Source organism: Hemicordylus capensis, chromosome 3 (genome assembly GCF_027244095.1).
Source record: "Hemicordylus capensis ecotype Gifberg chromosome 3, rHemCap1.1.pri, whole genome shotgun sequence".
NCBI lineage: Eukaryota > Metazoa > Chordata > Lepidosauria > Squamata > Cordylidae > Hemicordylus > Hemicordylus capensis.
The window spans coordinates 326163990-326189739 of record NC_069659.1 but is presented as its reverse complement, the minus strand read 5'-3'; the positions used below and the strand labels follow the sequence as shown (position 1 = coordinate 326189739).

At 43.5% G+C, this 25750-nt stretch overlaps 1 protein-coding gene across 3 annotated transcripts in view; it reads left to right on the top strand.

Moving 5' to 3' along the window:
• Nucleotides 1-25750, top strand: part of VEPH1 (ventricular zone expressed PH domain containing 1) — a 221294-nt gene that overhangs the window by 91297 nt on the left and 104247 nt on the right. For all 3 annotated transcript variants that reach the window (XM_053312344.1, XM_053312345.1, XM_053312346.1), the window contains exon 8: nt 8104-8324. In XM_053312344.1, coding sequence (XP_053168319.1) covers nt 8104-8324 — 221 coding nt within the window. The remainder of the gene's footprint in view (nt 1-8103; nt 8325-25750) is intronic.

The following is a 25750-nucleotide window of genomic DNA, read 5'->3' as shown; positions in this document are numbered from 1 at the left end:
GGTCCCACCAATCTTTGGCTACAGGTAGCTTTTTTTGGCAGATGTTCCAGTGTATCATCCCTGCTACCTTGTCATGCCTTTGTTCGTAGTCAGTCTGTGCGATCTTTTTACAACAGTTGATTAGGTGGTCCACAGTTTCATCTGCTTCTTTACAAAGGCGGCACTTGCTGTTTGTTGTTGATTTTTCAACTTTTGCTCTTATTGCATTTGTTCTTAGTGCCTGTTCTTGTGCAGCCAATATTAAACCCTCTGTTTCTTTCTTCAAGTTGCCATTCTTAAGCTATTGCCAGGTCTTGGTGATGTTTGATTTTCCAGTTATATTGTGCAAATATTGACCATGCAGTGGCTTATTTTTCCATTTTTCTGCTCGGTTCTTGACTTGTTCTTTCTTGTAGGCCTGCTTTGTTTCATTGGTGTTGAATAGTTTCTTGTTATTGACCATTTGAAGTGCATCTTCTTCACTGTCCTTGATAATATTCTTCAAGGCCTCTTTTCTCCTCCTCTACTGTTTGATGGACTTGCAGCATTCCTTTTCCACCTGAGCTGCAAGGGAGGTATAGCCTATCGACATCACTGCGGGGGTGCAGAGCATGATTGATGGTCATGATTTTCCTGGTCTTACGATCTAGCGTCTCTAGCTCTGCCTGGGTCCAGTCTATTATTCCTGCAGTGTATTTGATAACAGGTATAGCCCAGGTGTTTATGGCTTGTATGGTGTTCCCGCCATTGAGTTTGGACTTGAGGATTTTTCTAACTCTCCCGATGTATTCACTTCCGATTTATTCAATTTCTATACCGCCCTTCCAAAAATGGCTCAGGGCGGTTTACACAGAGAAATAATAAATAAATAAGATGGATCCCTGACCCCAAAGGGCTCACAATCTAAAAGGAAAACAAGATAGACACCAGCAAGAGTCACTGGTAGTACTGTGCTGGGGGTGGATAGGGCCAGTTACTCTCCCCCTGCTAAATAAAGAGAACCACTACGTTAAAAGGTGCCTCTTTGCCAAGTTAACAGAGGTGATGTTAGTTTTCACTTAGGTTTATTACTATGCAATGTGCCATTTTAAACATGCATGCATGTAAATGAAGTTAAAATATCTATTAACCTTGGAGGTATTTTTTTTTTTTAAGTTGCATTTCCTTCCTTCCTTCCAACGGATTCTCAAAATGGTTTATAATGGAAGTTAAAAATCCTTAACAATAAAACCAATTCAACGATTTCAGTAATTTTTAAAATGCAGCAAACAGCAAGAACCAAACTTCAGATCAACAAATCTAAGTCCTAGAAAAACAAAATAAGGATTTACCTGTTTCAGGTATAGAAAATGTCACCTGGAGCTGAGATATCAGATTCAGCTCCAGGTGACATTTGCTATAGAGAGAATCCCAGAGCCAGGGTGCCACCACTGAAAGGGCCTTATCTCAGATCACCATGAAGGTATTTGCACACCTGAGAAAGATGGGCAAATGGAACTTGTTATCAAAATCAGAGAGGAAAGTAAAATTGGAGTTTAATTTTTTCATTTCATCACTTCCATAAGAACATAAGAACAGCCCTGCTGGATCAGGCCCAAGGCCTAATCCAGCATCCTGTTTCACACAGTGGCCCACTAGATGCCTCTGAGAAGCCCACAGACAAGAGGTGAGGGCATGCCATCTCTACTGCTGTTGCTCCCCTGCAACTGGTATTTATATGCATCTTGCTTCTAAGGCTGGAGGTGGCCTATAGCAGGGATTCTCAGCATTGGGTTCTTAGATGTCCCTTGATGTTATTGGACTTCAACTCCCATAATCTCCAGCTCCAGTGGCCTTTGGTTGGGGATTATGGGAGTTGAAGTCTAACATCTGGGGACCAAACATTGGGAATACCTGGCCTATAGCCACCAGACTAGTAGCCATTTATAAACCTGTTGTTCATGAACTACATCTGCCATTTTGTCACCCACTCTCCCAGTTTGGAGAGATCCTTTTGGAGCGCCTCACAATCTGTTGTGGATTTCACTACCCCAATTAGTTTAGTGTCATCTGCAAGTTTGGCCAATTCTCTTCTTACCCCAACATCTAGATCATTTATGAACAAGTTAAAGAGCACTGGTCCCAGTACTGGGGGGGGACACCCCACTTCTTACTTTCCTCCAGTGTGCAAACTGTCCATTTATTCCTCCCCTCTGTTTCCAAACTTTCAACCAGTTACCAATCTACTCATGAACGTGTCCCCTTATCCCATGACTGCTAAGTTTACTCAAGAGCCTTTGCTGGGGAACTTTTCGAAAGCTTTTTGGAAGTCCAAGTATACTATATCAACTGGGTCACCTTTGTCCACATGCCTGTTGACACTCTCAAAAACTCCAAAAGATTAGTGAGGCAAAACTTGCTCCTGCGGAAACCATGCTGGTTCTCCTTCAGCAAGGCCTGTTCTTCTATGTGTTTAACAATGTTGTTCTTAAGTATGCTTTCCATCAATTTACCTGGCATTAATGTTAAGTTAATTGGCCTGTCGTTTCCTGTATTCCCCCTGGATCCCTTTTTGAAAATCGGAGTTACGTTAGCTACTTCACAGTCCTCTGGTACAGAGCCTGATTGTAGGGACAAGTTACATATTTTCCCCAGGAGATCAGCAGTTTCACATTTGAGTTCCTTCAGAGCTCTTGGGTGGATGCCATTGTCTCTGTCTATTTGTTAATTTTTAGGTTTTTTAGGTTTTTGGAAAACCTTCCAAACCTCAATGAAAAATTGCAGCAATTAAAATTACTGTTATTTTTGCCACATTCAGGCTTACATGAGTGAGTGATTTCTGCATTCACTTTATATGCTAACAATTCTTTCATGGCAACTCTTTCATGGCAAACTGCCTTTATTCTTGCATGCAAAATGTGTATACATGGCAACCAGGTTTGTTATATTTATTTATTTAAGATATTTATACCCTGCCTTCCAGTGCACTACTGCTTGGGGTGGCCAACCATCTCTTTTCTCACAATATTTTAACTCTTTCATGCCAAATCAATTTCTTTCTTGTGAGCAAAACACACTTATATGAGAATAACAGATTGCGCTGCTATAAGATTATGGATAACAGGGAACATGAGCTTCCTCCGGCCTGAGATATGGAGGGAACTTGAAGTTGACACTGCATATGATAATGTATCTTGGTTTGTTGGAAATGGCCTAGTCAGGTGCGGGCCGTGAACGCGCCTCGGGGGTGGGGGGGAAGGCAGGCGGCTTCTTTAAGTGTAAACGGAGCTGGTGCTCCATGCCGCCCAGCAGCACCCGCAGCAGGGAATCGCTTCCGCCACTTACCTGGCTCCCACGGAGGTGAGCCCCCGCCAGCTGCCAGGTGAGTGGCAGAGGTGATTCCCTGCCATGGGGGCTGCTGGGCAGCACGGAGCACTGGCTCCATTTACACTTAAAGAAGCTGCCCGCCGCCTCCCCCCCCCCGGAGGCGCGTTCACGGCCCGCGCCTGAGCCTAGTTCAGTCAGAGGTACACCCTCTGCCTGGGCATCCCAGTGAGGCCCAGGATGCTATCCCTGCCTGCCTTGGACTGCCCTTTGACTGGCAAGCCTTCCCTACATAATCAATTTCACAACCATTGATCCTGATTGGCTTGCTTGGAATGAACCAGTTCATGAAAAGTGTGGATTCAGACATAGTATGCACCTCAGGGCAAGCAGCACTTGGTTTGGCAAGCCACTTCAAATCATGGTTACATATCTAGGTTTGAGGCCCCAGGTGAACCTGCGGCTCCTGCCTTGGTGTGGGTTCAGATGGTTACAGATATGTTGGTTACCAGCTTTGCAAGTAGGTTCTGCAGTCTGTGTGAAATGAACCTGCCCACGCCCAATATATCAATGGTGCATTGTAACTGTGAGTTAATCACATGTATGCATAAGCATTTGGAGTCTTTATTTCAAGCAAATAATGAGGCTATTCTCATAACTAGAGGCATGGCAAACAGAGTGGGGGAAGGCTGCACAAAACTTACCTTCCTCCCAGACAATCTCTGCTGCTGCTGGGAGGCGCAGACTACGCTCTCACAGGATCAACACTGCTGTATGCAGCACCATTTACACTGCTGTGGTGCGTGAGCGTGATGCATTGGGGGATATCTCCCTGTGAGATGGGCACTCTAGGCCCATCTCTAAGCTGTCTATCTGCAAGCAGCCTGAGCCCACACTGGCACTGGAGTTAATGGTGCTCCCTTAACCTCGGCTAACGGCCAGGCTTTGGAATTGGGTGAGGTTGGGCATGAGCGCCGGGATCTGCGCGTATCCCAGGGCTGTCTGTCTGAGCCTTAATGTATATTGAATGAACTGGCCTGCAAGTGGAGCTTGAAATTTGGTGTCAGTTTCTGATGATAAATACACTGCTCAAGATTAGGAATCTACACAATGGAATCCCTCCAGTTGTTTTCACCCATGCCTCTCAAGCATCTCAAGGCTTAGGAAGGTAATATTCACATCGTTCCAGTGTGTGTAGCTTTTAAGAACTTAAGACTATGCAGAGAACTCCTTTTAAAATAAATAAATCAAAACTGTTTCTAGCTTGAAAGAATTCCACTAGTATGTGACCTTTTGATGTTCTTTACTACTCAGAAGAAAGTGGGCTGAAGATGGAATAAGCAGAAACACAGCTGGCACTATAAAAGCTGAAGAGTTTTGAAAAATGAATAGTTAGGATGCCTATTAAAAATAGGAAGCTAATGCAAACATGGCTATTTCACTATGAACACTGTATCAGAGTTGAAGGGGAAACAGTCTCATTTCTTTTCACTGTAGTGTCTAGTTGAGAAAGATAAGCCATAATGTGGTTTCTGCCCACATACATACTATACTGACCTTTTCCTTATCTTTACATTCCGCACTGTGATTCATCTTGTCTGAAAAGTCTGTGTTCTTCCCAAAAGCGTCTGTCTTTTTTTTTTTTTTAAGTCTACACTTAGATCTTGTTCATTTTTCCGGTTGACACAGTATACTTGGACTTCCAAAAAGCATTTGACAAAGTTCCCCAGCAAAGGCTCTTGAGTAAACTTAGAGTTAAACCCCTTCCCTACATGCAAGTCAGAGAATTACCCCTGCAGCATTTTTTAAAAAAAATTAAAAATGACACTTCTGGTCCAGTTCATGCATAAAATTTGTCAATTAATGACAGGTTTAACATAATGTGTATAGTTTGTCCCTGATTAGGGTTGCCAACTAAAGACTTTTATAGAGGACATGTGACTATTTTGAGGATTACACAGCTTCTTTTTTCCATTAGGAGGAATAGAGACTATTTTGCAGCTCAAACAACTTTTTTTTTTTTTTTGCATTTGTTATGGTGTTCAAAGTTCTGAGGAGTACCTGGTACATTTTGTGGCTCAGAACACTTTGCTCTCATGAGCAACTTTTCTTCCTTGGTCTGCTTCCCTTAACAGCATTCCACTGACCATCCATCCAGTGGGGAAGCCAGCATGTTCTGAATGGTAAATAGTATCAGTAAGACCTAATAATAGTGTGATAATAATTGTAAAATGTTGATTAATAAAAGGTTGGTAACTACAGCAACTTGAGCCAATTAATAAGAATAGACCCCCCCCCCCCAAATAGCCTATGGTAAGTTAAAGAAAGTGACAAAGAAACTACAACTCAGTTGTTTTCCTCTTGTTTCTTGGCTGGCCCATGACATTTGGCTGTTGCAAGCAGCTGCACTGCACAGTCTGAGAGGTATGGCCCAGAATCTTCTGCCATACCTTATTTGTTTACTTTATTTCTTTGTAAACTGCTTTGGGAAACATTTGTTGAGAAGCATATAAATATTTGTCGTATTCGTATTCTGCAGGTTGCAAAGGATACTGTGGTAGAGCAGTTGGATTACATGCCACTTTGGTGGTGACTGACAGTTTGGGTGCTTCTGTGGTAAAACTGGCCCTGGGCTGACCCTTTAGGAAACCCAGAAAATCTGGCAAAAAGAAAAAGATCCTTTGTGTCTCATTGGCTCAGCTTTCTGCTCCAACCCTAAGCTAAATGCTCCCTTTTCACTGACTGTGGTGAAAGTCTCTTGCAAGAATCTCAGCACAATACTGGGTCTGTTGTCCAGTTGAATAACTTTTCCTAAGTAAAATCAGCAGCCCTTTTATAATGCCCTGATTATTTACCCTGATACGAGTAAGAACTTTGCCAAGATAAATCTAGAATCACTCAGTTTCCTCCCGGCTGTTTCCTTATATTCTTTGATGAAGAAAAATAAAATATTTTAAGCAGTTGCAACTCTTTATGTTAACATCATTCCCCTGTCAACAAATATAACTGTATACCATAAAAATGTAAAATCTGCTCCTCATAAAAAACATAAATATACCAAAGGAAAAAACCAAGTCTGTAATAACAATGCTAACCAAAAAGCAAAGATGACTTTTACCAAAGATGTTTGATCATAGTCATGCCTATAATAATGATTGGTTTCATGTTGATGAGAGGGCAACCTCCCCCCCCCCCGATTTTTTCTTTTTGCATATTAATTGCACATCCTCTAGCAGTATAGTTTATTATTCTTTGACGATACTTTAGAGGAGTAGCAAAAATTTCAGCACTCATGGTTTCCTGCCAGCTGGATCCAAGTAGGAAAGTGCTGGTGGAAACTTCTTCCACTTCTGTCTACTCCAAATACTGTTTGGGAAAGAAAATTGTTCTTTAAATTTTAATTAAGGCTTTATTTATATCTTGATCTGTCTGGGAGAGGGAGAAGACTCAAAACCTAGATTCCCACATTTGTTTGCTGCCTTTTAAATGTAACAATTCCCTCTTGCCAGGCCTTATGTCAGAAGATCTGTATTTTGTGACCTGCGGTGTTCCAGTAATGAATAGCAACAATTCCATATGCTTTTACTGGTTTATATGCCCTGCGGCATAACTCAGGCGGTGCCAGTCCTGCCGATGCCACTGCAGGGCTCTAAAACTCACAGCAATGTTGCTGCGCAAGAGAGCACTACCAGGAATGCTGCCTCTCGTGCGATCGCACTGTGTGCATGGCTTTCATTATTCTAGGAGAAGTAATGTGCACCATGCAATTCTGCAAGAGGCAGCAGTCCCAGTACTGCTCTTTTGCACAGCAGTATCTCAGTGTGTTTTAGGACCGTGTAGTGGTACAGGCAGGTCTGGCACGGCCCTTGTTCTGCTGCAGAGCATGCAAGGCACTATGTTTACTTTATTTTCCTAACATTTTATTTATTTTAAAATATAGATTTTAAAAATACAATAAAAGGGAAGCAGGGAGCCATTCAACACATCTGTATGTCTTTGAATGGCTCCATACTTCCCTCCCCCCCTTCCTAACCTATTTGCTAATTAAGAAATTTCTGCCCAGTTGTGTGTAGTTATAGGAGAGTAATATAAGATTGTGATCCACAGAAGGAGGAGGAAGAACAGTGATGCTGATGTATAGACGTTGAAATGTTTCTTTGTTTTTACAACACACTGATTTTTGTCTTTTTTATGCAATAAACAAAGGTCTGGAAGAAGAGAGAGAAAGAGAAAATAATTTAATGTTTAAACAGGGTTTTGGAACATATATGGAGGACTGTATATGGAGGAGTGTATACACACACACCCCCACACACAGTTAAAGGACACCTTGATTGCAAGTTGGGAGTTCTCCAGTGACATCAGAGTGGATGTGGTCTTGGTGTGACCTTGTTCTGCTTGTGTGTTGTGGTTGGTGTGCATATGAATCAGCCCACTGACTGACTGACTGACTTATTTATTTATTATATCCCACTCTTCCTTCAAGGAGCCCAGAGCATTGTACATAGTTACAATTTCTCCTCAAAACAACCCTGTGAAGTAGGTTAGGCTGAGAGAGAAGTGACTGGTCCAGAGTCACCCAGCAAGTATCGTGGCTGAATGGGGATTTGAACTTGGGGCTCCCTGGTCCTAGTCCAGCACTCTAACCTGTCTCTTGTAAAGTGTTTTTGTGTGTGCCCTTAAGCATGAAATTGTTCAACCATTCCAAAACAATTTTTGTTTTGTGCAATTTCTGCCTCCTCCTCCCCCCACCCAGCAAAATGGTCAGAACTTTTAAAACAATGGCATCCACTTTAAACATCAACTCTTCTTAATTAATAGGAGAGAGCCCGGATATGTCTGATCTACTTGGTTAATCAGCTGGCCAACATGGAACATTCTTTCCACCATATCCTTCTGTTGGAGATCAAGCGCATCACAGACACCTTCTCTGATATCTTGGGCATCCAGAGCAGAGATATTTATCGTATGAGTAACAGTTTCACTGCCATAGCTAAGCTTCTCATCCGACAGCTGGAAAACAACAGTACCTCTGAGAGCAGGTAAAACCAAATCCCTCATCCCTTTTTCTGGATGACTTGATGTAGCATACAGTATCTAGGAATATGTATGGTGTGGCAGACACAAATGTACATATTCATGATATTAGTTGAATGTTGTTTAACTATGAAGTGACTGTCCAAAGGAAGAATATGTTCTCATCAATCACTGGCTGATGAATTATCATGTACTGTAGATCAAAGTTTGTGGAGTATTATGGCTTGAGAACTCATCAAAAGGCAAAAACATGAACAATTTTCATAGGCAATTGTTCAACGAACAATTTTCATAGGCTGTTGGTAACATTTCCCATAGGCCAGGGGCTCCAACTTGGAGTCCTATCTGCAGATGAGATAGCAATTCTCTAATAATCTTCCTGCTTCCTAGGACTAAGTTTTGCTGCATTCCCTCACTCTCAAAGGAACTCTTTTCACAAGGAAGCCTTTAGACTGCCTCTCTAGGCTTTTCTGTATGCATCTTTATTGCTTGCCTTCTGCATCTGACATGTTTTTCATGAACTAGTCAGGTTTTGGGGAAATGTGGAAAGTGAAAGCATTATGAGGGAGTTCATGGTAATTCAGTGTTCTTTAATGAACAAAGTACACTGAAATTGAAAATCTGTGTGGCCAAATGCTATGCCCTGTAGTTTGAAAAATGTCTGCCATTTTTTCAGATATTGCTATAGAAGGTGTTAATATTGGGGGTATGGATTGGTGGCAGCCAGGTATTTCTCAATGAATAAAATAATCAGTCCCTCCCAGGAGCTGTTATGTTGGCTTGACTTCTTTGTCTGGTCAAGCTCTGGAAAGCTTCCTAACCAAAATTGCCAATAATGGCATAGGTCTTTTGTTACAGGCTCTGCTAGCTATACCTGTAGCCATGTGTTTTCATCGCTTATAGTGAGACAAATGTGACACACACACACCCAAATACCTTTAAGGGCCACACTAAAGTTACATTAAGCACATAATTAGACCTGATGTGCTTGTTTTTTTGCTTCTCTAAATTACATTGGGGGGGGGCGCTCAGTGAAGACCATGGTGTGGGAGGAGGACATTAACCTCTTTGCCCCTATCACATTGGGCCCCTATGGTTGTTAGGGAAGAAACCCTCAGTCATTAAGAGTCTGAGTTTGAGAGAAGAGTAGCTTGGCTAAGGTCACCGAATGAGTTCATGGCTGAGGTAAAATTGGAACTGAGGTCTTCCTCTTAAGGTCAAGTTGGATGAGAGATGTTTACTATGTCCTAAGCAGTTGTGTGTCTCATATTGTCTTTGCTAAATCAGAGCGAAGGGTGTGTGTGTGGGGGGGCAAGGGTTGCTGATCCATATAGGGACTGGGATGGGGGGATTTATTTCCCCCCTGGCAGTCTCAATACAGATCACACCCATGACTATTATTTGCTTTGGAAGGAAAGTTCCCCTTGGTGCAATGGTTGCTTCCTGGCATGGCCCCTACCTTGATCTCAAGCAACAGCCAGGATTCAGATCCTGAGGGGGAAAGCCACCCAAAGCCGATCTCCAACAGCAGCTGCTGATAGGCCCCAGCAGTGAGGATGCACCAGGTGATGAGGAACCTAAATCTACACCCACAGAGATAGTCAACCTGTGAGTCAAACTTACCCAAGTGGTCTGGCCTGAATGTACCCGAAACCTTTCACTCTTCAGTGCCGACTTGCTGACACAAGGAATGCATCAAGCAAAAGGTGGTGAAGAGATGGACGGCTTAAGGGTTGCCACTTTCACACTCTACAAAAGAGAGGTGGACGCTAAGGGAGGTTTCAGAGATGGGCTCAGTTAGAACTGGGACTCCCTGGGATTAACTTGCTCCCTCAGAGCTCTCCAAGTTCCTGTAGAATGGCCTTGCCTTGCCTCACAAGCCCCCATGGGAGACCAGGGCACTTTCCAGACTAGCTGCTGGATCAGCAGCAAAATGCCTCTGTTCGGGCAAGTCACATTCAGATCGTAAACAATAGGGGGAGCAGTCTCACAGCAACTAACAACCCGTTCTGTATCTCAGCAATTAAATGCGAAACAAGGCATTGGAAATGTGAATGGCACCCTGCTGTCCGTGTAGGGACTGCAGCGTCAGGACACAGGAAGTGTGGAAGCACACTTCCAAGATACGTCCTGACTCCGTTGTAGGGTCTAGTCTGGGCAGCACCCAGGATAGGATACTTCCCTGCCAAGGCATGGGGGAATGTACATCAAGACTACCATGGGGGAAACAATTAAATCCCTCCTCCTCTTGCCAAACTGGACCCCTCCCCCATGGCTGTTATTTAGAAAAGAAAAGATGATGCGTGCAATCAATGTCTGTTCTAGTTTGACCCTGTGCGACTACATTATCTCAGTTTTCTACTGCCACTTGTAAGTAATGTGGACATTCCCTGTCTGTGCCAAAGGGCAAATGTCATGAAGAAATCTCTTTGAAGGGGACACAGGAGGCACTACAGAGTCGCCTTCCTGGTTTGCACATTCCTCATTGTTGGGAGACCTCCACGATTCCCTAGTGTAATCATCCATCAAGAACACAAGATTAAAAAATGATTAAATACTACTTTTAACTTACTTATATCAAGAGGAAGTGCACTTATATGCTTTTCCAGATAAAAATGTAAATCAGTGTAGTAGCCTGAAGGCATTGTTCAGATTTTCTAATGCTGAGTGAAAGTTATCCAAGGGACTTTGAGTTGGAAGCTTGAAAAGACCTTGCTTGAGATGAAACAAGCAATGTGAATGAAACAAAAGACATACCATGTATTTATCTTAAGAATTCTACTGATGTTTTTGGAATTCCTGAAGTAATGTATCTGCTCCTATGTATTATGATTTACATCTATTAGTTCGTTTGTTCTCTCTCTCTCCCTCTCTCTCTCTCACACACACATACACTCATACTCACACACACCCTGACTATTTAGTACTTGCATATATTAATCCTGATACAGAGTATTTATGGAGGTAGGCTGACATCCAATCTAACGTTGTATGAGTGCAAACATGTCACACTAGTGCGAGGATGTTATGTAGTTAGTTCCACGAAGTCAGAAGCTTTCATTCCAGACTAGTGTTCACCAGTGCAACAGGGTGCACTTGTCCACCCTGTGGCAGTCTCTTATGGCACCTCTTCTTCAGGTGCCATATATGTTACAGGGAATTATGCAAAGCTATTCTTGTTGCACAAGCATGAGCAGCTTTGAGTATCTGCTCACCTATGTGACCTTCTTGTGTTAGAACAGAAAAACATAAAAAAAGCCCTGCTGGATCAAGCCAGAGGTCCATCCAGTCCAGCCTCCTTCCTCATGCAGCCAGCCAGGTGCATCTGATCAGTTTCCTCTTTCGTTTTTACACTAGAGCAGTGTTCATCTGGATATCAGCCATTATCCCTCCCATCTGGATGGTAACCATGTCCAGTTCATGTTCGATGTAGAAATGGGCCTGGGAAATCTTGCTGGAATGGTTATAAGTTGATATGAGTTGTATGCAAATGTAATAAGTACTCTAAATACGTACGCATGGAGCTAGGGTCCATTGGTTTCAATGGACCTGATTTCCAAAGTGTATTTAGATTCACAGCAATATATACCCTTGGATGTTAAATCCATTGTAATAAATGAGACATGCTTCTATGTAAAGAGAATTTGAATGTATCAATTATAGTCAAATCTGTTAATATGAGTAGTAGCATCATTTGGTTATGCTGCCTGCTCAGTAGTATTACTGACTGAGAAAAGATCATTCAGCACCCTAATACTATGAATCGGGGCTAGTCTAAATCTTATCTGTTCCCTTATCCATTCTCCAGCCACTCCCTGACAGCCTGACTAACCAAGTACCAATGCTACTTGAGAAGTTCTAATGCTGCTGCTGCAGAATTCCCAGTTAATCTAGCACCAGTGGTCACAAGGGGAAGGCAGCCCTTGCATCCTTCAATGGCCTTCCCTTCCTCTGGAAGCCTTCTGTGCCACCTGAAAAAATGTCCCTGAGCACTGCATGTCCCTCAGGAACATATTTTCAGTTGGCACAGAGGGCTTCCAGAGGAAAGGAAGGCCACTGAAATTCACACACACACACACACACACACACACACACACACACACACACACACACACACACACACCATGTTAGTGCTGGTGCAGCATTAGTCAAACTCATTAGCAGCAGCACTGCTTCTCATGCAGCACTTGTACTTTGTTAGCAGGGGCGGAGCCACCACTGAGTGAACGGGTTCAAAGAACCCAGGCCACCACCAATCGGGCTGTGAGCGTGGCCCCAGACATGCCCCCTGCATCTGACGTCAGATGCGGGGGCATTATTTTGGTCCCAGACGGGGCCACACAGCCCCGTTTGGGGCCAAAAACAGCCCGTGCTGCGTTGGCACTGCAGCTGGAGTGACTCTCCCTGCCTTAAAGGGAGAGTCTCCCTGCCTGTCTCACTGCCAATGCAGCAAGGCCGATCGATCTCCCTCCCAAATGGGGCCACGCAGCCCCATTTTGGAGAGTGATAGTCCCACGCTGCATTGGCAGTGCAGCCAGAACGGCTCTCCCTGCCCATGCTGCCCAATGCAGTGCGGGCCGATCTCCCTTCCAAATGGGGCCATGCATTCCCATTTGGGAGGGAGACCACATCCCCCACATCTGATGTCAGACACGGGGGTGTGGCTAGCCAGGCCCCCACATATGATGTCAGACATGGGGGCAGGGCCAGAGGGCCGTGGCTACACATGGGCCACCGCCAGCCTCCCTACGCTTCTGCTTGTTAGTCAAGATGTCAGCCACTATCTTGTCATTTAGATCCAACCCCATGTAGTAGCATGTACAAATGCTCACTATGGAATACGGGCTCCTCTTCAGATCAATAGTGCCTGTTGAGGGAGTAAGGACAGAGTATCATTACAACACAGTAGAGTAAGTATCATTACAACATGACGATATCTTGTAGGCCATATCCTGTAAAAACCTTTCATTACATGTTCTCCCGCCAGTTGAAGAAAAGCATTAAAGATGATCTTTCCTTCTAACAATGAGCAGTAGATTTGAAAATTAAACTGTATGCTATCTTATTTTTAATACAAACTTCCTCTTCCTTCCTGGTCTTCAAAAAGGTACCATCATTAAGTGTTTGCACTATGTAGAGTTGTTTAAAATTGTTCCTCAATGAAATGACTAATCATCAAATGTAATCATTAAATGATTAAAGAATTTTTTATCAGTTTACAACCTCAACATTTCAAGAAGGTTAATAGCTTGATGCTGCATGGGGTGCTTAAGAATGCAGGTAAAATAATCTTGGTCCACATACTGATACTACTACATGCTAGAGGTTTTAACACATTTTTAAATGTCTGTTTTTTTTAAGGATTCTAGTAAACATTAACTATGGCTGAATATTTGAATTGTAAAAGTCTCAGAAAAGCCTATTCTAATGTCTGTGAGTATAACAACCATCACCAGTCTTCCTGTCTCACATCTAATACCTTCAAATCCCAGCAAACATCTCATTTCACTTTTCACCAGGGTATATTTTCATACACATGATATGCCTAGCTGTTTTTCAAATAACCTTGCTGTTAGCTCTGCGCAGCTTAACTTCATAAACACTTTGCTGTACTTGCTCCCCAAAGTAAATTTTAAATAATTTCATATGTTATGCCCTTTAAATAGTTATACTTAATTGATCTTCTAACAAGCCATATGCCTCACATTCACAGCAAAGAACCACATTTGAAAATGCCAGCATGCACAAATATTAAAATACATTTTCTTAGTCTTTCATTAAATATGTTAGGGGGTCCAAATGGGGAAAAAATAGGGCAGGGAAAACAATGGGCATAATCCTGTCAAAATTAAGCTCTTTTAAATCTCATTGAAAATAATGGAAATTAATTTTGACAGGATTGCACTCATTATCAGTGAAGGGAGTGAGATTTAAGTAGGTGCTTAACTTCTCCATTGATGTCAGTGGCTGACATCCTGACTAAATTTACTTGAGCAAGTCCCATTGAAATTAAAAGTTGCTAGTTTTAATGGGACTTCCTTGAGTAAATTTGGTCAGGATGTCAGTCAGAGGGATTTAAGAGTGTTCAACTTGTCTGGGTCATGTGTAGTTTTTTAAAAAATCTATGTGAATATAATATAAAATTTGTAAGGATGAAACATTCTTTTATAGCACCCATTCTAAACATACTTCCTCATGAGTTAGTAGCATATAAAATAAAGTGCAATCAATTGCTTTATATCTAGAATACTTTGTCAATTTATCTGTCATTGTGTCCAGTGAGGACAAGTCAAATGCTATTTATTGTCATGTGCAGCTGTACAGTAGTCCCCTCTAAATTAAATGAGACCCTCATAATTAGAACCAAGCAGAGTGTAAAAGGTCAAGAGGAAGAGATGGGGGAATTACATATATGATAAAATCCAACACAGATTCCACTGCGGTTACAAATATGAAAAGCAGCCATAAAGGAATATTTTGAGGAGAAGCCAAATCACTGGATAAAATCAAAAAGAAATGAAATGGAATCTTCCTGGATTTAGATTGTGATGTTATGCACAAACTAACTTGACAAACATGTTGTTAGTTAAAATATTATTCTGAAAGGATATTTCCAGACATCTTTCTCAATGGAGACATGAGTGATCCCAAACCTGACCCCTTTTCATGTCATTACCCTTTGACTCTCCATGGATGTCATCGTCCTTTGACTGACCACTTTTAATAGTGGCCATATTTTAAAACTGTGAATTCAGTGGGAGGCAACTGATGAGGTGCTTGCCCGATCTAGCTGGAGATAACTTGCAACTGGGACATCACTCCTCAGTGCATATTTACATAAGAACAGCCCTGCTGGATCAGGCCCATGGCTTATTTAGGCCATCCTTTTTCACACAGTGGCCCACCAGATGCCTCTGGGAATCCCACAGGCAAGAGGTGAGGGCATGCCCTTTCTCCTACTGTTGCTCCCCAGCAACTGGCATTTAGAGGGATCTTGCCTGGTATTTAGAGACACACATTTAGTTGCTCTAAAGGGACTTTTAGTGCCAACCAATCTCATATAAATATTTCAACAGACAGGAATTGCCAGAAAGAAAAGGCCGCGCCAGTCATATGTTACCTGGGGTCTCCTCTGTTTTCCAGGGCAGATGACCAAGCACTCCGAAACTCTTACTCTGACAGATATGAGTGTACTGTCTCAGGTTTAGGTGTGCTGTTGTTAGTAGTGTGTGAAAGGGAAGAAGATTGCATCTAATAGCACTATGACTGTTCACACACACACAAACACACACACAGTGAACACATGGGGGAGGAGTGAGATTATGACCACTGGCCATGACCCCTGGTGGCCACATTTTCAACATGCATGAGAAAGGGGTTCTACTCAGAGATTTTTTTAAAATGTGCCACCAGGCATAAAGCATGTAGTTCCAAAAAAAACATTTCAGTTCAAAAATTCAAGTGATGCAAAAGTTGTGTTATCTGGATGGCGTAAAAAGTGACTGGTAGCAATGAGAAAACTAAAGTGAGTAGTCCAGGCTCCAGCAGAACCCAGACCCTGATCATGCGTTCCCATTTCTCCTCTCTTTGCCAAAGATGCTTTCCTCCCTTTGCCAAAGAGACCACTGGTACTCCCCGCAGAGTCTTCACCAATGAATATAACACTCTTCTGCAATAGTGCTGTCAAATTCCCAGTTCGGAGGATTTCCCCCCACTCTGTGTGGGTTTCTAAATGTCATGTAGTGTGGCTCTAGGCAACAAAGTTTATGTGCACAAACAAGGAAAATGCACTGGTGGGCATTGTAGTGGTGAATACTACATGCACAAATTGTGCTTGCATACCATTTTTCAGTTCTGAATTTTCTTTTTAAAGGTCCTGGTCCTACTCATATGTGTGCAGGGCCCCTTTCTCACCCACAGTGAATATGTGGCCATCCGGGGACATGGCTGGCAGGATCACCAACATTGGGTGTCTGTGACTGGCATGTGTGCTCCCTCTTTATGCATTCACTGAATGTGAGAGGGAGGTCGTGTACATCCCACTATTGCATCTGAGAAGCTCTGGAAATTCTGTCTGTGTTGTCTGAACGGTAGTGTCTCATATAGTCATTAAGAGATGTCCATGCATATGTGAACCAACCCTATGTGCTGTCAGATCCCTGATGCAGTAAATGATTGTGTCAAAACTGGGAATTTAAAGCGGGCCAGAATAAAACAGCATGTCTGTTATTGAAACTCATCGAAGAATAACTGAATGAACACACTGTTGTATTGATCATTGGTTCAAGAAGTGATTTCTGTCAAGATTATGAACTACTAACACATTTAGAAAACCGTGGAGAAATAACATTTGGAAGTGGAACACCATATATCCATTGGAGTTATTAACCGTTGTGGGTCTGTGTCCTGCTTGATCACTTGTTATGAATTAGTAGGGATGTGCAGAATGTTTCATTGTCAAAATGTTCCAACTTGAAATGGGCCATCTTGAGTGTTTTGAGCTCAAAACAGAACACCCGTTAAATAAAGGGCCTGTTTCGAGCTCAGAGCAGAACAACTCTATTTTGATTGGGATGTTTTGATGTTCTGAGCGCCTTTTTGGATGCCTGTTGTTCCCTTGCAGACTGATTTTCTGGCACTAGCTTCTGATTGGCCTGTGATCTCCTTGCTTCTTGGCTGGCTTATTATAATACAAATCAAGTGTTGTCATGGGAAACCATACTGCCGTTGATTGGAGGGGGGCAAAAGGAGGGAGGGGGAGCCAAAGGATGGAGTTTCAAAATGTATTTAAGGGGAATTTATTTAAGTGGGATATATTTGAGGGGAGGCCTTTAGTTTGCCTCTCTTGAAGAAGAGGATAGATCAGAACAAGGATCAGAGAGTAGGGGTGTGCTTGAACCGTTTGATGTAGAACTGGTTCATATCAAACCAGGCCAGTTCAGCGGTTCAATCATGGACCAAACCAGGGCCACTTCAGTCCATGATCGAACCAAATCAAGCGGACTGGTTCTACATTGAAGGGAGCCAGGGCAGCAGGAAAAGTAATGTAAAGTACTCCTTGCTGTCATGGCTGCCAGTTCCAATGCTGCTCCCTCCCTCCCCATTTACCAAGCCGCCTGCATGGTTATGGCATAGTTGTGGCCTCCATGCATGCCTGGAGGCCATTTGTGTTGCTTCCAACCATGCATGGAGGCCATTTGCGTGGCTATGCAATTTGGTTCTACATCAAACAGTTCGAGCAAACTCCTACTTTTTACTTCCCACTCCCCCAGTTTGGAGAGATCCTTTTGGAGATCCTCACAATCTGTTTTGGATTTAACCCCCTAAATAGTTTAGTTTCATCTGCAAATTTGGACACTTTGCTGGTAATCTCAACTTCTAGATCATTTATGAACAAGTTAAAGAGCACTGGTCTCAGTACAGATCCCTGGCGGACCCCACTTCTTACTTCCCTCCAGTGTGAAAACTGTCTGTTTATTCCTACCCTCTGTTTCCTGTCCTTCAACTAGTTACCAATTCACACATGAACCTGTGTCCTTATCCCATGCCTGCTAAGTTTTCTCAAGAGTCTTTGATGAGGAACTTTATCAAAAGGTTTTTGGAAGTCCAAGTATACTATGTCTATCAGAGCACAGAGCACCTTTATCCACACACTTCTCGACACTCTCAAAGAACTCCAAAGGGTTAGTGAGGCAAGACTTGCCCTTGAAGAAGCCATGGTTGTTCTCCTTCAGCAAGGCCTGTTCTATATGTTGAACAATTTTGTCTTTAAGTTTGATTTCCATCAATTTCCCCGGCACATAAGTTAAGCTAACCAGCCTATAGTTTCCTGAATCCCCCTAGATCCCTTTTTGAAAATCTGAGTTTCATTAGCTACTTTCCAGTCCTCTGGTACAGAGCCTGATTGTAGGTACAAGTTACATATTTTTGCGAGGAGATCAGCAATTTCACATTTGAGTTCCTTCAGAAATCTTGGGTGGATGCTATCTGGCCCTGGCATTTTGTCAATTTTTAGTTTTTCAAGACAGTTTAGAACATCCTTTCTCATCACCATTGAGGTCTGAGCTGTCAGGAGACAGATCTTAGGGTCATGATAGACAGCTCGTTGAAAGTGACAACTCAGTGTGCAGCAGCTGTGAAAAAGGCAAATTCCATGCTAGGGATCATTAGGAAGGGGATTGAAAATAAAAATGCTAATATTATAATGCCCTTATACAAATCTATGGTATTCAGCCACATTTGGAGTACTACGTGCAGTTCTGATTATCAGATCTTAAGGAGGACACTGGAAAAGATGTGGAAGAGGGCAACCCAGATTATCAGGGACCTGGAGCACCTTCCTTATGAGGCAAGGCTATGGCATCTGGGGCTTTTTAGTTTGGAAAAGAGGCCACTGTAGGGAGATATGATAGAGGTGTATAAAATTTAGCATGAGAGAGTGGACAGAGAGAAATTTTTCTCCATCTCTCACAACAGTAGAACCAGGGGTCATCCCATGAAATTGAAGGTCGGGAATTTTAGGATAAAAAAAAAGGAAGTACTTTTTCACAGAGTGCACAATTAATCTATGGAATTCTTTGCTGCATGGTGTGGTGATGGCTACTAGCTTGGATGGTTTTTAAAGGGTCTTGGACAAATTCACAGAGGAAAGGTCTATCAGTGGCTACTAGTCTGGTGGCTATAGACCACCTCTGCCCTCAGAAGCAAGATGCTTCTAAATACCAATTGCAGGGGAGCAATAGCAAGAGAGATGCCTTGCCCTCACCTCTAGCCTGTGGGCTTCTGGGGTTATTCTGCTTTGAGCTCGACCTTTTCTTTATTTGAGCTTTAAGTTTTGACCTTTTATTTATTTATTTACACTGAGGAAGAGATCGCCTTGGCAGGTTGGCTGTGGACTAAAGTGGTGGATCAGTTCAATACACCGTTGGGTAAATCATCAGAGCATGTCTTGTCCTGCTTATGTAACCCAAGGATGAAGGGCAAAGCTGTCACTCCCGACCAGCTGCCCCGGTGGAGGGTTTCCTGGTTGAAGAGGTTAGGCAAGCCCAGAAGAGGAGGCTGGGGCATGACCAGGAGGGGGGTGCTGGAGTGCCTACAGCAAGTGTGCAGTCCACACCTAACAGCAGCGTCACCACCTTTTTGGTCCAGCAGCCTGGTGACCCTGGCAGGGCCAAGAGAGCTGGTGGTTCTGCTTCCATATTACACCTGGTAGTTCCTTGCCAGGGATACAGGAGGAACCCACGGAGCCCACGAAGTGTGTTGTGCAGTACCTGCAGGAGCTGGTGGCAGCCTGGGAGATAGAGCCAATCCAGTTTTGGGCAATGCATTGCCAAGTCTGGCCAGACTTGGCGATAGTTGCTAGATGGTTCCTCTCATGCCCACCAACCAGAGTCCAGAGTGAGAGGGTGTTCTCCATGGCCAAGGATGTGGTGTCATCCCATCATGCACGCTTTCATGCAGACTTGGTGGAGCAGCTGGTCTTCCTGAAGGCCAACCTCCCCTTGTTGGGCTGTCCAGAGTTGGCCATGAAAGGTGAGTGACTCTTGGTCACCCCCACCCACTGCGACACCAATGCCTGTTTGCCCCACCCTGGCAAACCCCCAAACCAGATGTGTCACAGTTTGCCTGTTAGTGCTGCTGACACATGCAGGCACTCACATACACCACTGCCATGGCCAATGATGAGATGGACTTGTGCCTGGCCCACGTGTCAGCCGGGGCCCAACACCAGTCTGAGGCCATGGTGTAATCCAGACACAGCCAGGTAGGCAGGTAGCAGTGTTGCAAGATATATGCTGGAGTAGAAGAGAAGAAAGAGTTATTCACATGGTAAGAGTTTACAAACTTTGTTTCTTGTCAGACCATTGGTCCATCTAGCTCAGTATTGTCTGCAGTACACACTGGGTCTTCAGACAGCTGAGCTCAGAGCTGAGCTGCCCAGGCCATGACCACTCTGTCTCTCTGTGGCAGGCAGGATGGAAGGAAGGGTGGTTTGATGTGGTTTTCTCAGCACCAAGTATAATATGCTGTGCTGTTGCTACTATAGCTATCTGGTTTTGCTGGATCTCAGATTGGCAAAGGCAGAACTTGGGTGCCTGCCTGCCTTGAGTTGTGGTTTGTTTTGTTTGTGAACTGGTGTTGTGGCAGGAAATGGACAGTGGCAGCTCTCTCTCTCTCTCTCTCTCTCTCTCTCTCTCTCTCTCTCTCTCTCGCGTGCGCTCTCGTATTTCTTGGTGATTGCTATGATGAACTCCATATCTGGCCTTGAGACTAACTTGTGCTTCACTCACTGCTCTGGTCTGCTCTGCAATCTGCACTGCAAGGTGTACTCTGTCAAAATGTGGCTGAAGTTGCTCTAGTTGAGCTTATGGCTATGATTTCTGCTGCTAAGGGTGCTACTGTGGCATCTGTTGTAGTGCTAGTAACATAAGGAATCATAATTGTGTATGAGAGAGCAACTTGTGCCAGTGATGTTACTGCAGCACAGGCACTGTGGCTGGCAATGGATTCTGGGTATGATATTCTTTTTTGGCCATTTTTGGACTGGGTTTGAAATGTGTCTTCTGTGTCGGGAGGGACAGATTCTCTTTTATTGTGTGCTTCTGCAGTGTTTATCAAGGCAGAGTTGCAAAATGCATCACAAATTACAATGCAAAACTAGTGTGCAGTGCACTCTGTGAGTGCAGCTTGATCCAGCCATAGGAAACAATGGGAAAACTCAAAACTTCCTATTGTTCCCCATGGTTTGCTCCTAGGAACATCAAAGAGTGGTGTATGGTAGGGCATGATGGGTGCTACCCACTACCCAACCCTTGACTTCTCAGAAGGGATAATCCAGTAAAATACAAAGATATGTCTGTTGAGTGTGTTGTGCCTCTGAGTACCAGTTGCAGGGGAGTAACAGCAGGAGAGAGAGGGCATGCCCTCAACTCCTGCTGTAGGCTTCCAGTGGCATCTGGTGGTCCACTGTGTGAAACAGGATGCTGGACTAGATGGGCTTTGGGCCTGATCCAGCAGGGCTGTTCTTATGTTCTTATGAGTTCTGAACATCTCTTTTTCATGATATAGTTTAATACCTCTAAGAAAAAGATATGTACAATCTGTGGTTATCCTGACCAAAGGGACAGCATATCTCTTTAAAAGTAATGTCTCTGAAAATATGATATTTTGAATAGAACTTATTATTTTAATGCTATTGCTAACTAAATATTTCTTGAATAAGATATGTTCAAAATTGGAGGCCAGTTTTATGGCTCCATATCCCTCAGTCTCTTTCACCAACAGCAAACTAGTTTCTTGAGAGTGTCCAAGAAGCTTCCCAGCATTGTGTAGTGTGCAACCCTCATCCATGGCATGGTCTCTGATGCGATTTCCCACAACTGACTTCTAATGGACAGTATCCAGTTGTCCAGTTTTTTAAACAATCACATTTTTCTTTGCCTTCTCTCTAATTTATCTCCAGTTCAGATGAGAGAAATATCTTGACAATGCATCTACTGTATGATCTGGAAGTCCCTAGGAAGAGGTGAATACTCTGCAGATTAGGCCAACCAGATTAAAAATATAGACTACTGGAGAATTGAATTTGTCTGTTCCAGGAAATGGCCATGGTTTGGAATTAGGGAAGTGCCTATTTTCTATTGTGAGCCCTTTGGGGACAGGGACATCTTATTTATGTATTATTTCTTTTTCTATGTAAGCCGCTTTGAGAACTTTGGTTGAAGAGTGGAATATAAATATTTGCAGCAGTAGTATTGTCTTAGGGGCTTTGATTTTTCTAATAAGGGTCATATGGTGGCTCTTATCCTGTTTTAGAGTCACTGTCCAATTTGCAAAATGCAAATAAAATATATTAGCATTTTACTTTACTAATATTTGCTTCTGATTTATCTAAATAGTAACTAAAGAACTTAATCAAATGAGTTAGGTAGGTGGTGAGGATGAGGACCTTGCATGCTTAATCCTTGGAATGAGGCCATGTGGATATTGGGACAAGTATTATAATACATCAGTTTTGTCCTGTGTTTTTGCAGAGTTATGATTTATTATTTCAGAAGTAAGAATAGGATTTGGTCTTCAACTCATAAGGGCAGGAATCCAAGTAGGATCTGTGTTAAGGCTCCCATATTCATTTAGAGACCTCTAAAATAATCCCCTCTTGTTTCGGGTAAATCTCTCCTCTTATGAGATTGGGTTGCTTGCAGGATTGATGACAGGACATAACAAATCCTCTTGCTTCAAGGCAACTATCTCATGTGCTGTCAAAAGACACAGTGACTGAAAATTATATGTAAAATGAGTTGGTGTTTTCTGCTGGAGATGTGACTACGACATATACTGAGCCAATTCGGCACCAATATGGGGCCTCAGTTCTTGAACCAGGTGATGATTTGTTGATTTGTGTTACCATGTGTTCCCATTTCCCTCTGTTCTTTTATTCCCCCCACCCCACCCCTGTATTCTGTTTAACACTCTGTGGCTGGGGTTCCCAACTTTGGGTCCCAGATGTTGTGAGACTACAACTCCTTCATCTCAAGCCACGTTGCTCAAAGGTGTAGTCCAACAACATCTGGAAAAACAAGGTAGGGTACACCGGCTCTCTTGCATCAGTCCAGTCTACACTATCAGACTGATGTAGTTTGTATCTCCAGCTGAAGGTGCCACTTAGAGTAAGAAGAACTGGGATATTTGCTCCCTTTCAGTGAAGGTGAAGGAAGGCAAAGAATTCATCATATACTTCTTTACTGTGGGCCTGCACTAGGAGCATACATTGTAATCTGACAGGTGCAATGAAACCTCCATCTGCTTTCCTGGATATGGAATAAAAATGGAAGAATAAGACCAATATTGCCAATGAAGTGATATGGGTCATTGGAGTAACTTCCTTCCACTGCATCTCTCTCTCTCTCTCTCTCTCTCTCTCTCTCTCTCTCTCTCTCTCTCTCTCTCTCTCTCTCATTTATTTGACATATTTATATACTACCCAAAACTTACATCTCTGGGCTCTTCCCATCACGGATCCCCAACTCCTGTTACTTTTATGTTATGTAACTCACAGCAGCAACAATAACATGAAAAGTCTCAGAGGTCATTCACATAATCAAAAACTGTGTTCTATCCAGGTTTGGGAGCTGTGTGTGCTCCAAATTTTCAGTTGTGTGGGAGCAAGGTAGGAGGAAAACCTGGGTAGTTTTTCTTCTAGCTTGCTTCCACAGTATTTATTTGTTTATTTATTACATTTCTAGTCCGCCTTGTACCCAAAGGTCTCTGAGCGGATTACAATAAAACCAATATAAAACATAATTAAAATACAACATCATAAAATCAAAAATACAGTGAAAAATACAGTGCCTGAGAGGGGAAGAACCACTTCATCTCTAGTCAAAGGCCAGGGTAAAGAGGTGTGTCTTCACTATTCTCCTGAATGTGCACAATGTCGGAGCTTGGTGCACCTTAGAGGGGAGGGCATTCCACAACCTAGGGGCCACCACAGAGAAAGCCCTCTCACGTGCCCCTACCCCTATAACTTCTGACAGTGGTGGCTCTACCCAAGAGGGCCTCTCCTACAGATCTTAACTGGTGGGCAGGTCTGTATGGGAGAAGGCATTCCTTCAGGTATACGGGGGTCAGGTTATTCAGGGCTTTATAAGTCAATGTTAAACCTTGAATTGGGCTTGGTGGCAAATTGGCAACCAGTGCAGTTCCTTTAAGACCAACGTGATGTGCATCCTGTCAGAAGTGCCCATGATCAGTCTTGCTGCTGCATTCTGCACTAGTTGCAGTCTCTGAACGTTCTTTGGGGCAGCCCCACATAGAGCGCATTACAATAGTAGAGTCTGGAGGTTACTAGAGCATGGATCACTGTGGCCAGGCTATCTCTGTCCAGAAAGGGCTGTAGCTGGTGGACAAGCCTGAGTTGAAAATAGGCACTCCTGGCCACCGCTGCCACCTGGGCCTCCAGCAACAGCGACAAATCCAGGAGTACCCCCAAGCTATGCACCTGTTCCTTCTGAGGTACTGCCACCCCCTCAAGAATAGAATATCTCCCCACTTCATGGTCTCGAGAGCCCCTGACACACAGCATCTCCGACTTATCTGGATTCAGGTTCAATGTATTGGTCCACATCCAGCCCATTACCGCCTACAGGCAACAGTCAAGCACCTCAACAATCCTCTTACCTTGCTTCTGCACAACCAAAAATTGGGAGCACACACAGATCCCAAACCTGGATAGAACACAGTTTTTGATTGTGTGAAAGATCTCAGACTGTATGGGAGGAAGCCACATCATGCTGCTGCAGTTTTGGGCAATACTGGTGTGGAGAGGAACCACCACACAGGCTCCTCCCACATGGCCAAGGGCTTCTCATGTTACCTTCAAAATGCAGAAATGCCGTGTTACATTGACTTCTATGCCATAAAGATAATGTAAGAAGAGGGACACAATCCTGTTCAGTGCATCTCCTCCTAGACATTCCTTTGCACCATTCTGTCTAGGAATTAGTGTACACACTGAATATTGATTAATATTGATTGATTGATTTGATTTATATACCACCCTTCCAAAATGGCTCAGGGCAATTTACAACAAAATAAAAACAATTAAAATATGTGCAATGATCAAAGCTTTGCTCAGAGGCATACTTACCCACTGACCTTGGGGCTCCGATCCATGGCCTCCAAGGTCCAGGGGAACTCCAAAGACCATGGACTTCCTGCTGCCACCTTGCACCCACTGCACCTCTGCCCCGCCGCTTTGCCAAACCACAGCTTTTCTGTAATTTTGGCCACCATGTGCAGATATGGGGGTTAAGCCAAGCAGGCCTCCCTGTTGTGGTGGTAGCAGCAAGCCCATGACATCATGAGCTTGCAATGATCTAGTTGAACGCGAAGGTGCACCTCACCGTTTTCAAAGGCTGCTGGGCTGGACAGACAGGCCCAGTGGCCGCTCCATCCGCCATTGCTGCTGCCACAGGGCAGGGGAGGCCGGATTGGCTTACCACCACCATCACACACAGAGACACACATGGCGGCTAAAATTACAGAAAAACTGTGGTTCGACATGGCTGGAACTTGTGGTGGTAGCATGGAGAGGCCTTGCGGCAGCAGCTACAGGAAGGGTGTCCTTGGCAGCAGGGGAGACCTCAGCAGGGGCTATCTCATGGCAGTGACAGCGGTGGTCCGGACGCCAAATCAGCTAGGTGTGCCACTGCCTTTGCTTGGAAGCGGTAATTAGCTGTGCCTTTCCAACATAAATGTACCACATTTATTTCATACAGTGAAGGTTATTTATTTATTTATTTATTTATTTATTTATTTATTTATTTATTTAATTAACATATTTACCATAGAAGTGTGTGTAATGAGCAGGGGCACACCTAGATAATTTGGGTGCCTGGATCAGCCCTTCTTCTGTGAGGCCATCCCCTGC